This window comes from Psittacula echo (genome assembly GCF_963264785.1).
Source record: "Psittacula echo genome assembly, chromosome: 11".
NCBI lineage: Eukaryota > Metazoa > Chordata > Aves > Psittaciformes > Psittacidae > Psittacula > Psittacula echo.
Genome location: NC_137746.1, coordinates 15,847,772 through 15,862,004, shown reverse-complemented (window position 1 = coordinate 15,862,004; position 14,233 = coordinate 15,847,772). Strand labels below are relative to the sequence as shown.

Genomic DNA, 14,233 nt, shown 5'->3' with positions numbered 1-14,233 from the left:
GCTTTGAGCCTCAGGGTCCAGTTGTTGCACATCCATCCCTGATTTGGGTACCCCTGGACCACCGGATGGGTGACCCACAGGTTAGATTTAGCTTATAAGGCAAAGGGCTGCCCCTCACCGGTCACCGTGGCTGTCCATTGCTGCCTTCATCCAGAAGGTCCTGAGCAACATCCGCATTGGTTTCTCTAAGAAATGGGTGCAACCAGGACAGATGCAGCATCTCTGTAAAGGCAACTTCCCCTGCCCCCATCGCTTGTGGCTGAGCACGGGGCTGCTGCTCCTCACCCTGCTCATCCCATCCCCATCTGCACGCCTGTGTCTGCAGGCCAGGATAAATGGAGGGGGGGAGCTGCAAAGAGGGATGGGGTACGGTGCCAAGGAGCAGCAGGATGGGGATGAGGGAGTGCAAAGGGTCCCCAGCAGCCAGGCCATGCACTGAGCTCTGCCTGCCCCCCTACACCTGCATCTCTCTAAACCTGAGGGCCCGCATGCAAGAGCTGTTTTCTGTCCTGCCCGAGGGGAAGCAGAGGTGGGGGGCAGCACCCCCCCGGCCACATCCCCACCCCACCCCTCCCATCCTCAGCACAGCCCTGTTCCAGAGGGAAATGTTTGTGTTCCCATCCAAGTGCTGGTGGTTTGGACTTCACCTTCCACAGCCTGAGTCTCGTGGCATCTGCTGTCAAGTGTGACGAGGGTTGGTGAGCCTGCCAGGAGCGCGTGCCGAGAGCAGCGGGTGCCCGCAGTCCGGGGAGGAGCCGCAGGATGTCTTTGCCCATCGCCTGCCAAACCAGCCCGGGGCACTTGGAGTCCACAGCGCGGGTGCTGAGCGCTCCAAGCGCCTCGTCTCAATCCTCTCCCCCCACGCCACCGCCGAGGAGCAGCCGCGGTGCAGACGAGCAGGGTGAGGAGTGCAGACACATGGGAAACTCATCAGAGGCAGGAAGGGCCTGCGAGATCACGGGGTTCATCTGCTGGCGAGGAGCTCCGCTGTGCTGGTACCAGAAACCCCACAGATGAGAACCTGCATTCCTCTGCCATGGCTGCCTTACCCGAGCACGAGGGTTTACAGCTCCAGGTTGAGGCTGTGAGCAGGCAGCAGGAAAGATGATACGGGCAAGAGAGTGGTCGAGCCCCAAACCTTTCCAGATGCAGCCGTAACTGAACGCTGTTCCCACAGCACTGGTGGTGCTCAGGTGGTGATGCTCAGGGCAGGCAGCAGAGCTGCACTAAGTCCTTATCCAGGAGAAGGCACGAGGTGCTCATTTCTACTGCCTAATGGGACACATCGAGATACGCTTGCAGAGATGCATGAACCACGCTGTGGATTCTGTGGAATCTCTTTGGTTCAGTTGTAATTTTGACTTGTTAAATTCATAGAATATTCATGCAAAAAATCTAAATGCTAAGAAAAAAGGGAAAAATTTCTAAGGATAAAATGAACTCTGTCAGCCAGTGCTAATGGCACAAACCCCACATTTACTGACAGTGGGAACACCCAGAGAGCTCAAGCAACCAACTCAGAAGGCAGCTTCATCCTGCTGCAGTACTTGCACTCAGCCCCAGTGAGGTCTGCAAGGAGGATGTTAGCTCTAGATGTGGGTGACCACTGCTGGCTGTTGCCATCTTACACCTGGATTCCGGTTGTACTGCAAAACAAGCAGCATTTCCCCTGGAGGGGTAGCGCACGCCTCTGAGGCTGCTGCCTCCCGCACAGGAGGGCACTACGGAAGTGAAGACACAGCCCTGTGCGAGTGATTAACAACTGCCCCGCGTCCTGCTCCGGTCCCACAGAGCACAGCACGAACGCTTTTGAAGTATCCAGGGAAAAGCTGGAGCTCGGGAAAGCCACTGCAGGCTCCAGCCCACCCCGCTGCAGAGCAGTGGCACAGGAAGGCTGCAGAACACGGTCTCCAACACTGCCATAAAACTGCCCCTGACACAGAGCACGATCCAAACCCATCATCCCACCGCAGAGCAACCGCAGCGCGCCGGGAGCATCCCCCAGCGTGGGATTAAACTGCAGCAATGGCCACAGCCTGTTCCAACCGTGCTCTAACCCGTGCGACACATGGAGCCGAAAGGGAGGGCTGAGCTCCTGTGGCTTGCGTCTGGCCTGGGATTGTCAGGGTGGGATGGCAAAGGGGATCTGTCCTGAGCTTGGTTATTGAGTCACTGCTGTGCTTTCTTTGGGAGAAGCTGGTCCTGAGGCTTCCTGCGGCACTCGGAAGGATGGAGCAGCGTCCATGGCACCCCCCTGCTGCTGGGCACTCCGCAGGCTCTCAGTGCAGTGCAGAGGAAGGTCCATGTCCTGCATGGACACGCTCTACCCATCCCCTTTGCCAGTGATGCCGCATTGTTTGATGCGGGCTGGAAGCTTTTGGCTGTCAGAAATCCATAGCCCAGACCCATTACACACCTTGAACACAAGGACTAAGGCCTGGATCTTGCTCCAATGGGATATTGCGGTTGGTGCTGTAAAAATACAGGTGCTGAGGGCATGAATGTGGACTCACTCTTGGAAAAGTGCTGAGAACTGAGTCCTGGAGCTTTCCACATGGAGCACGTGGCTCCTATGGGAAACTTTCCTCTCTCAGGTGAAAGGTGCCACATCAGGAGCCGCACCAATGCCCCGGCTGCAACAGGCCCAGGATTCCCTTCCAGCTGAAAGGTTCTCATTCTGGAATCTCTCTACAGCTCTTGGTTGGGTTTTGTTCACCACCCATATTAATCTCTTTCCCAGAAGCTCCCTTCCACAGCAACAGATTCATTTCGTTACAGCTGTTGAAAAACAATGAGGAAAAAAGCCCCAGAAGACACAATTCTGAATCCTTTTGAGACCTTGTATTCCTGCTACTCTTCACCTGCAGGGAAGAAGTGAGCCCTGTGGGGAGCATGGGGAAGGTCAGGGAGCAGCTGGAGCAGCATCTTCCCATGGGTTCAAGCAAGATGAAGCCAGGCCAACAGGTTGGCTCCTCCAGCTGAGAGCCAGGGGATGGGCATGGCCCACATCATCACAGAGTGGGTACGGTTCTTCTGCCTAAGAGCTCATCTCAGTCTCCCCTCTGGCAGGTTAAAGCCATTCCCCTTGGCCTGTCCCTACAGGCCCTTGTCCAAAGCCCCTCTCCAGGTTTCCTGCAGCCCCTTTAGGCACTGGAGCTGCTCTAAGGTCTCCCTGGAGCTGCTGCCTTCTTGAGGCAGAACCAGCAGTGAAGACCCTTTCCCTGCACACACACACACAGAGACTGCTCCAGCAGCCATGGAACCAGGCAATGTTTTGGGAATTCAATCTGCACCCTTGATCAAGGAAGAAGAAATTCCTCTGGGGATGTTCCTGCTGATGCATGACATGGGAGCACCGCAGCACAGCGGAGCCGTGCGGTGCCTCTGCGATGGGTGACCCAGCTCAGCTCCCTTTTCCACCATGGCCCGCCCCGGCACGCACTGAGATACAGGGACAGGTAAAACACCAACTGCAGCACCGCACGCAGCACACCAAAGCACGGAGCTGGGCCCCTGCAGGCACAGTTTGGCCTCAGAACCCTTTGGCCTGGCACCCCCAGGAGGGCACTTACCCACCGCGCTCCGGCTGAGCGCGCATGAAGGCAGGCAGAGGCCGGCCCCTGGCTGATGCTGTCACCGATCCGTCATTTATTGGACAAATTTAAGCTGAAATGTCTTTGTTTTTATTTTTTTATTAAGCACATTCCACAGTACAAAGCTTCAGGTCAGGAACGGGATCTGTACAATTCAACAGTTTCAAGAAGCTGTTCATACACCAACTTTCCAAACAGATAATTGGCAAACATAATTACAAGTTAGAATTCGACTATCCCAGTGCTTTGAAACATTAATATAGCAGTAATGTACAGTTGCTCAGTTATGTTAGCAAAACAAAGTCCAGAGTGCAGCCAGGATCACTACCATTAATCCCAGGAGTCAAGTTCCTTGGGTGCCAATCACAAAGTCCACTGCTGTGGTACACAAAGCACAAAGAAGGTCGGACCGCATGTTCAAACACCGTTATCGCCCAAGGAAAAAGAGGAATTGAAACCTTATACATGCATTTACGAAAAGGACTCCGCTCTTGGGAGACAAATACCTTTTTCTTCAGGGCTGCAACAGGGCGGTTGTTTTTAAACGGTTTGATATTAAAGCTATTAGATGAGACGGGTAAAGTAAGACACTTGCACGCGCTACTGCCAAGCTTACCACAGAGGGACCTTACAGCCGCTTAGGAGCAGGTTTTGACTCTTCCGCACTTCATCACATTCGGTCACCTTGATGAAATAATCATTGCTGTAAGTACACGGGAGCTTCACTCCAACACTGATCCCAACACCTCCCTCAGCGCGAAGGGTGAGCAGGAGATGACCTGAAGCTGCAGTTCTGTAACGGTAACACCTTGACATGCGCGTTCTCCGAGTTCAGGTGACACGGAAACGATGCGTCTGACCACGGCCGTCCCACTGGGAACACCACGGGATACCCCATACCTGGTCAGAACAGGGGACAATGCAAACCCAAGACAGTGCTGCCAGAGGACGACACGCACAGGACGTACAAGCGATCAGAGGAATGACAGCACATGTCTGTGCCAGCACACGTCTCCCCTGGGAGAAGAGGGGGGTTCCACGCTGAGCTCGAGTGAAGCATGAAGGAAAAGCCACTGACAGGCACAGCCACAGGGGTGATGCGGGTAAAATACCCGTGTTTGCATTTATCCATGTCTTGCTCTGACATGAGACAAATGCAGCAGCATTTCTATGAGCACATCAATGAGGAGAGACCATGACAACAGAAGAAGAAACTATTGAGACTTCCTCAGAACAGCGCCACCGAGGAGGAACCGCAACCAGGACATGGCAACAGCAAACGGCTATGGGAGAGAAAACCAGCAGGGTCATCAGCACAGCCATCAGCATGGCAAGCACAGCACTGACTCGAAGGGAACCTCCTCTCCACCATGAGGAAGTGTTACAGGTCACACATAAATAAACTGAACTTTGGCCCACGGCATCTTCTCCGCTGAGCAGCCCAACTAATGCTGAGGGACATGAGCAGGCAGCTGTGAGGACCTGCTGCTGTCACAGACACCTGGACATAGCGCGGCACACAAATAAGATACAGAACATAAATTAAACCTGGTTTTGTTTAATTTTTAAAAAGTTTAGAAATTACATTTTAAAATCTGGGGTTCCCATTGAAAAAAAAAACAAAACAAAACAAAACAAAAAACCACAAAAACCAGAAAAATAACCTTAATGAATACTGAAAACCTTTTTGCAGAGAAAACCTCTCGGTGACTCAGATGAACGCCTCCAGCGCCAGTAGTTAGAACATCCTGCTGCCAAGTGCTACCACTTCTTGTGTTAGTGTGTAGTGTCAGGCAACCCTGACCCCAGCACCCGGAGGTTCCACTGGTATGTACATTATATCTACATGCTTATACAGGATTGGAAATGAGGCAAGCACACATGGGAAGGTTTTACACTATACCAAACATTAGGAAGCGTAGGACGGCTGCAGTACAGAGCACAGTTAAAAGGAAAAGACAGTGCTATACAACTAGTTTAGGTAACCTAGCCTGAAGTACAGGTAATCTTTAATTTAAAAGAAATTATTGGTGCAGAAACAAGTAAACCGTAATCCAAAAATATTACTGAGCAATTCAGAAATAGTTCTAAGAGTCCAAGGTACACTCCTAGCAAACAGAACGGGCTCTGCATCTGTCATGAGAGTAAAGTCTAAAGGACAACGGTGACTGAAAGCAAAGCTCTGTACATTCTAGGTATGTGTTTGGCACCCAAATTTCATTGGAGAATGCTTCTTATTCTTTGAAGTCAGACAAAAGTGCAAAGCAATATAAATTAGGCCAAGTCCTTTCTTGACTTCCGATTTATTTCTGAGAAACAAGCCATCGGAGTTCAGTTTCTACGGACACTTTACATGTGAAGCTTTGGATTTCTCACTGCAGGGAAGGACAGGCTTCTGAAATTCATCTACTCCAAGTCAGTGAATTTGTAGTAAATTCATAGATGACCACTGAGAGCAGGAAAGATTAAGAAATTTAGATATAGAATTGTGCTGCTTTGCATCTACACAGCATCTAGAACCAATTCTGACTTTAGCTGTCAACCAACATCTTCAGGCATGTAGTCGCCAAAAATCCAGTAGTTCAAGACTGTGAAACCCTGAAAAAGACAAAAGAGAAGCTGAACTGACAGAAGGTACAAATCCAAAAGCATCACAGGGAGGCACCTGGAGGGGGTCAGGCCACGCCATCCTTTGCTCTCAACTTGAAGGGCAAAATACCTGCAAGGTGCACAATGCGTTAAGGGGGTGCTCGCCCTGAAATACTTCCCTCTGTGCTGGAAGTCCTTCCTTTCAGGAGAGGTGCACCTCTGCAGGACAAATGGCTTTGCTGTGGAATACACTCTGAGTTCAGTTGCAGTAAGAGCACATTGAGAATCTTGCTACTCCTTGGGGGGTCACCTACAGCTTGGCAGTCTTCTTACACATAGTAAGGATCAAAACCCCTCCTGGTGACTGGCAGGTGAACCACCAGCTAGTCTCACTGTTTACTGAAGCACTGACCTCCATAGAGCTGTGAGGAGCAGATTTTGCTCAGGATGCAAGCTCAGTGGCTTTAATACATGAATTTTGAAGAAAACAGACAAAAAACTCCAGTAGTTTCGTGTTTTGGTTACCTTTTCCAGCCACGTGGCTCCATTATTAGCTTGGAGACAGTGCAAGTTCTCAGTGTGATTAAATCTAACCTTTGGTTTTTACCTGCCACTCCCCAAAATCCTTTAATGGCCAACCTAGCCGATTCTATGGACCACAGAGAACGACCCTCCTCTGATATGGAATTCCCATGAAAGGTTAAAACATCTTCAGGCACTTCCCCTTGACCTCCTTTCCCCCAGCCCATGGCCTAGTGCTTAATATAAGAATATTAGACTATCATATGGTAACAATTTTTATCATGTTACAATAAACAACAGGAATTCAACAGAAAGCAATAGAACTCTGGCAGCCAACTGCCAGGACTGTCAAAAATGATCCACTTTCAAGGGGCAGAACATTGCAAAGCCTTGTAAAAGAAGCGTACAGGGCTGCTTCAAAATACAGAAAGCTGCAAGGCCTGAAAGCACATAAAGCTTCCATTAAACATCCTCATGAAATATGAGCTGTTTGATCATCATTTTATGTAGATTTATGTTTTTTGGATTCTGAAGTCAGACAAACCTGTCAAAAAGTGACATCAACAGCATCTCTCCTATAGAGGAAATAATTATTAAGGGACTGTCATTACCAACACCAACAACTACCAGGATATGGAGGTCTGTGTGGTTTGAGTCAGGCATCATGGGACAAGTCAGACCTAAGCTATGCAAAACTGTCAAGTGTGCAGAATTTGAACAACACATGCCAAAGGCATTTTGTATTTCACAAACCTCAGTGGCAGTGGGTCTTGTGAGCCATGTGTGGCGAGAGAGGAAAGAAAGCCACCAGTACACGGCTGGTCAACAGAATCGATACAAGTTTTATTCAACTCCTCATTTCTTTTGTGCTTTAAGACAAGCTGCGTGTAGCCTTCCCATGAATCAAAGCTGATCACAGCAGCCTGCCAAACAAACTCCTGTGATTTTCATAACATAAAACCAAAACAGGAATTGATCAATCTCAAATTATAACGTCACAGAAGACAGCGCTGGTGTGTGAACTGGAACATAGATGGAAACTGTTCCTAATGCTATTGTCATCTTCTCACGCAGCCTATTCCATCTGCCTGAAAAGGCAAGATAAAACAAATGGAATTACTCAGAAAGGAGGAAAAAGAGTTTTCCATAGAGAGGGAAAAACCATTCAACTTCAACAGGCCCTGGAGCTGCCACAGCATTAGTTCACTTCAGTATGGACTCTGGTGGCACTGAAGCCTGTCTGAAGAGGAGCAGGACAAAGTCCCTGGGGACATCGCCATCAGTGACAGCATCAAGCTTCTCACAACAAGGACAGACATGTCATCCTGGATCAAATAAAACAGTTCTGAAGTGGAAGTCACAGGTAAGCAGCACCGCGGAACCTGGCTCTTACAGTAGTTTCAGGATTTAGTTTCAAGGCCAGGTTGGACAGGGCCTAGGCAACATGGTCTAGGGTGAGGCATCCCTGCCCATGGCAGGGGGCTGGAACTACCTGATCTTAAGGTCCTTTCCAAACTATGATTCTATGACTTACCTCCCAGGAAGCTGTCTTTCAGTCACTTCCCCTGTACAAACACTACTTTCAGCAGTTTCGCCTTTTCAGATTTCTTCTGCCCTACTGCAGGCAGGATAAGGAAGTCTGTGAGTATTAATAAACTACCCTGGCAGCAGTATTCTTCAAATGTGGTTTTAAGGGAAAGTTCCACTAAGTGCTGATCCTGCACACTAGCTCATCATCATAGCATAAGGCTTCTTCCTTATTCATGGGTCTAATTATATTAAGTAATTACAGATTTGGAAAGACAGGGAACTCCAGCCATGGCCAAGTTTTTGCTTTGACCCTCTGTGAAACTTGGATCTGTAGCCAACAGATCCAAGTGTCATCTCCAGAGAGGATGTTATCTTGGCCTTTTTTAACATGAGTAGGAGTTCAGTGAGTAGGAAAGGCAGCCAACACTTTCCTGAGGAATGCATACAGGTGAAAGAGACCTGATTTTTAAGAACTAACATCTCAAAGCAGCAGTGTGTCTTCACGAGGGAAAGTTTTGCTAGCCCGAAGCACAGATCCTATAGAAGGAGGGGAAAACCCCAAGGATCTCATTGCCACAGCAAGGATGAGAAGATCCTGTAATGGTCTGGGTTGGAAGGGATCTTACAGCTCATCCAGTTCCAACCCCTACCATGGGAGGGACACCTTCCACTAGAGCAGCTTGCTCCAAGCCCCATCCATGTACAGATAATGAAAGTCCAGGCTTACATGAAGACAGGGAAAGCTTTTCCCCACAACATTTAAGCAAACTATTAATTATCCACTTCAAATAAAACAAATCCTTCTGTTAGGACAGTGTTACTCCTGACTGTTGCAGTGTCTCCACCTCCTTGGAAGCTGGATGTCTCAGCACTGGCAGAGACAGGACACTGGAAAAAGGGGCAACTGCTTTGCTTGGGGAAGGCAATTTCCATGTCTCCAAGTTCCAGCCTTCACAGCTATTTATAGTTTGAAGTGCAATTGTTGGCAGCAATATAGATGACATAAGGACATAGTGACACTGTCCTAACAGATCTACAGCAGAGCTTTTACCCACCATGCTTCAAGAACTAAATGAAGCTGACTTGCAGAAAAATAGAAACAAAAGAGGCAAAGTTCATGTGCTCAGCTCCTGACAGCTCTGAGTTGTCATGTTGCCTTACACGATGCGATTTTTAGCTCTGAAAGCTTTCCCTACTTTCCCTACAACCCTACTGTTCGTGGTTGTCATGGAAATGCTCATTTCTGGTGAGCCCAAAGATCATGCACACATTCAGTTTAGCGGGGATGACTTACAATGCTCATTGCCAAGCTTTGCATAGACAGCAGATGCATCAAGAGCTCCAAAAGGCTCTGATTTCATGGCACAGTTGGAACACATGCACAATACACTGAGTCTCCTCAATTTCCAAGGATGTTGTGAATACAGAATAACGTTCCATAGAATACCTGAAGTAACCAATTATGAACAGGAAGGATTGTAGAAGGGGGTGAGGAAACATGACAAGTTTTATGAGCTGAAGCATGACCATACAAACACTATATGGTGTCTCTGTGGCACAAATAGGCCTTGTTTCCTTAAGGAAAGCATCAGCTGCTTGCTCTAAGGCAACCCGCAGGCAGAGTAATAATTTCAGATATTTATAACACATCCAATAAAAAGACTTACCTTCTGAGGGTAGTAAAGTGCAGACTGTTATCTGGAGATGTAAGTGTATGTTCTAGACGGAGAGCGGGTCTCATTCTGGGCACTCGGTGGTACATTTAAGAAATCCCAAATCAGAATTGTATCATCATGGGAACTACTGATGATCTGAAATTCATCAAATTGGAGTCTAAAGACACGTCCTGAATGTTCCTGTGAGGGACACAAATCAGTTAGCAAGGTGAGAGTGATGTTTCATTACATTCGTACTCACACATGTATCTGGACACAGAGCAGTGCATTAAAATGCTGGTGTACTGCTAAGAAACCCTTAGTTATATACACTCAAATTTAGGAAAAGCTGATTTTGTATGTAAGCTTTTTTCACATGGCTTCCAAATGCAGTGCCTGTTAGCCCTCAGCCTCCCCGAGCAGCCAGTCTTAGAGGCTAAGATTGCAATGTAGAAGACTGGCTGGCATTGACAATCTGCCAGGGCTCCTTCTCCTACATAACATCTGCATTCAGTGCTGCTGCCAACTCCAGTTTTGTGCAGCTCTAATGCACCACATCCCAGCTTCAGCTAGGGCATGCTGCTGAAAGGGTCATTATGGCTCACTTACTAGGCAAGATGACTGTGTTCAAACACTGCCATAAGGATGGGAGGTGAAGGAGTACGTGCTCTGACAGCTCTTGCAAGGAATCTCAAACTGGCACTAGGAGGCCCAGAAAAGGTTCTCCTCTTTGTCTTGCTCACCCATTTTTAAGAGATTTAAAATGAGTATGCTGCCTTCACTGGAGAACTAACTGAAGCTGTCAGTGATCTCCAAACTATAACCTGAGCTGCAGTACACCCACAGAAGGGACAGAATTAACTTTTGCAGTAAAACTAAATACACTGCATGCATATGGAAAAGAAAATAGTTAAATCTTATCTGTGCAAAGACTACTGAAGAGAAAGAAAAGGCAAAAGCATTTCTAGCCACCTAAGCACTTCTTTAGGTGCTGGAAAGGCCAAGCACATGCTGAATAAGCCAGTTACCATCACATACAGTCAATAACTTTGGGTTGCTACTAGCTTGCCAAACTGATTTCTGAAGTAAAATTTCATGCACATTTCAGTGCAAAGAACAAACTCATTTCCCCAATCTATTTTTCATTAAGTCTACTGTCATAAACCAAAACCCTCATTACAAAGGAAAATATAACTTAAGCAACAGCCTTAAATCTGATAGTCCTGTGAAGTGATTTGAGTTCCTGTGGTAATCCCTTTGACTTGACCTTCCTTCCCTCTTCCTATTTCTGCCTTCCAAACTGCGAGATTAGAAGAAAGGTCTGGGAAAGGCTCACAAGATTCCTCCCTGCTTTTTAATATGAGGAAATTTAAAGCCAGCCCTACAATGATATTAGGGAAACACACCAGGAACTAGAATGATTTGATACAGTGTCATGCTGACTTACAGAGTATCCAAGAATCTGAAACTAGAAAAAAACCAATCTTTCTTTTAAGCTCAGATCCAAATCATTCAGGATATAACAACATATAAATTTTTCTTTATTCTTAGACTAAGCAGCAGTCCAGGCTTTAGAAAACATCCTGAGTTTCTCACCTACCCCACTATAACATGATAACATGCCTCTCATACATAAAAGATCCCAGATAACCCCAAATAGATGAGGTTTACATACCACTAACGTACGCAAGCATAATGTACTTGCTGGGGCACGAGGGTCAAGAGCAGCTTGCAAGTCCCAAACTTTAATTTTGCTATAAAGTAAAATGAGAATGTCATTATGAGAGCATCGTTTCAAGTATAAGCATAGAAGAAACATCTAAAGCAATGGAGAGCATGCTAGATTCTCCCTACAGTTACTTCATCAGGATTAAGCAAAACCTTAGACTCTATCTTCACTAAAATAGAACCATAGAACCATAGAATCCCAGGTTGGAAGGGACCTCAAGTACCGAGGTTAGATCTCATAAAACATAGGTAGGTTTGTATTTCTTTATAGCAGCACATGTGATGTCTTTGTGATGGACCAAGCGGGTTGGTTATAGGAAACACAAATTAACTATACATGCCCAAGCCATTTTGGAACTGCAAATGATCTTGAAAACTCACAGCACTACTGATGAGGTGCAAAGTTCCAGGGGGAATTAAGCTGGGACTGCCAAGCCCAGTGAGATACTAAACCCAAATAAGAGGCTAGAGACAAACAGCTGAAGAATTGTTTTCAGTAACTTTGCTGTTCACTGGAAGTAAAAATCAAGCAGAGAAAGAAATGGAGAATTTGGACATGGATATAAGGTGGTGTGAATCCACTACACACTGAAAATATTGAGTCAGAAGTGCTAACAGTGGGGCTCCTGCCCTCAACCCAACAAAAAAGGTCACTAAAGACATCTGAGAGCCCCTCAAGATATATTTATGCTCACAGTAAACATCCAGTGCTGCTGTCTTATAAAATTAGGAAGTCTGAACTACTCTAAGCACACAGGACCTGGCAAAGAACAATTCCTGAGGAAAGAAACAAAGGAATGTCACTTGAGCCAAACAAAAGTTTACTTTCTATGGAAAGTCAAACTTAAGTGCTAACACTATTTCAGAGCATGCTAAAGAGCACCAGAAATGCAGCTTCCTGGCTACTTAGAATTGTAGTCTGCTGCGTTGAAATGCTCAAGCAGAAGCCACTCAGTTAAATATTGATCCATTAGTGAAATCAGAAGAGATCCCTTCACAAGGGAACACAAGGCTCAATGCCTTTCAGAAGATGTTTTGCTAAGAAAAGCAGAATTGCTTGAAATGGTTCAAACACATACCCATCATAGGCTCCACTAACAATCCTCTTATTGTCAAACCTGATGCATCGAACCAGCTCTTCATGGCCTTCTAATACTCTTAAACAGGCACCGCATTCAATGTCCCATAGCCTAGAGAGAACAAAGCCGTTGAGTACTTCAGGTTCAACACTGTCCCCCTTAGCCTCACACCAAAGGATTTAAGCACTCTGTATTTCTGTAAGAGATACCACATAACTTGCTTAAAAAAGCACGAGAGCCATGAGATGTTCCTTGTGTGCAATTCAGAAACAAGTGTGTGCTGCAGCTGCAGTATATCAAAATTCATTTATGCATTCCAAATTCTATACAAGCAGAGCCTGGATACATGTCACGTTATCTTGGGAAACCTGAATATACTTTTTTCTATTTTGTCTAAATTCATGATTAGAGGTTCAGAAAGAAATTAAAACCAGTAGCCAACATCTTCCTCATCTCTCCAAGCAGAAGACAAGGTGATAAACTACAGTGGCAGGTAAGTTTTTCTTACCTTTAACATAAATCTCAGCATCCCACTTTTTTTAACAGGGATGTGATATACTTCCTGTCACACTGAGTTAAGTTTCATTCATACATCATCTGCTCCAATATTAAAACATACCAAGGATGTTTTCCACGTGCAGCAGTGCAGAACAGCACCAAAGGTAAGGGGAAATCCTATTTTCACACATGCAAATGGACACCATTACATACCAATAGCAGCTCATGGGCACCCACCTAATAGTATTATCTGAAGATCCACTGACAACTAGTCGATCCCTGTACTGGAGGCATGCAATGCCACGCTTGTGCCCATTCAGAGTACGAACAAACTCACACGTACTTGTACTCCACACCTGTGAAACACGAGAGAAACACTCCTCTGAGAATTACCCCCCGGCAAAGGTCTTGAATTTCAGTAGAAGGAGAATTCATAAGCAGAAGGGGGCTGACACTGGACAGTGGAATGAAAACTCACATAGTATTCTCATGGGCAAAGAGTGGGCACCTGGCATTAGCAGAACAGTGCTATGGGGAGTGACATGGCAGCAACAAGAGCCATGGGGACTGCTATTGCACATCAAGTCAATGAGAAAAGTTGAGGGGGTCATATATAAGGTATTTTCAGGTGGTAAAGACTGTCCCATATGATTTCAAAAGCTTGATTACACTTTACTCTTGGTAAGTTAGTACTCATTTTTAAAAGTGGAAATTATCACATAAATAAAACCCCCAGATTTTTGCCAAAGAAACTGGTAGCAATCTACTAGTAAGAGAAGGCCAAACCCATGGCCTCTAGAAGTTTGGTGGCTGCTTCTTTCTTAACTTTATATGATTCAAATCAACTTTGCCCAGTTCTAATGAACTGTAATTGAAGTTGTAACATAGAGTATCCAGTGGCTCATTTTCCAACACAGAGTGCAGCAGGATCTCTGGCAGATATTTGGACATTAAACTGCCAAGAGCTTTTTGGCACAGTCTAAGGTAGCTCTGGTTCTAGAGAGGGATGGGTGGAAATGCCTTTGTTATATTAATACAC

At 46.4% G+C, this 14,233-nt stretch overlaps 1 protein-coding gene across 10 annotated transcripts in view; it reads right to left on the bottom strand.

Annotated features, from left to right (window-relative positions):
* Positions 1 to 3,502: 3,502 nt before the first annotated feature.
* The window catches only part of FBXW11 (F-box and WD repeat domain containing 11), a 77,938-nt gene continuing 67,207 nt past the window's right edge, over positions 3,503 to 14,233 (bottom strand). For 5 of the 10 annotated variants that reach the window (XM_080627010.1, XM_080627009.1, XM_080627008.1 and 2 more), the window contains 5 exons: positions 13,432 to 13,550; positions 12,697 to 12,807; positions 11,565 to 11,643; positions 9,902 to 10,090; positions 3,533 to 6,191 (listed from right to left, as the gene is read on the bottom strand). In XM_080627010.1, the coding sequence (XP_080483136.1) occupies positions 9,929 to 10,090; positions 11,565 to 11,643; positions 12,697 to 12,807; positions 13,432 to 13,550 (471 nt within the window). In that variant the 3' untranslated portion in view covers positions 3,533 to 6,191; positions 9,902 to 9,928. Of the gene's footprint in view, positions 7,793 to 9,901; positions 10,091 to 11,564; positions 11,644 to 12,696; positions 12,808 to 13,431; positions 13,551 to 14,233 lie in introns of those variants that run through there. The other 5 variants (XM_080627006.1, XM_080627005.1, XM_080627007.1 and 2 more) reach the window with 5 other exon arrangements.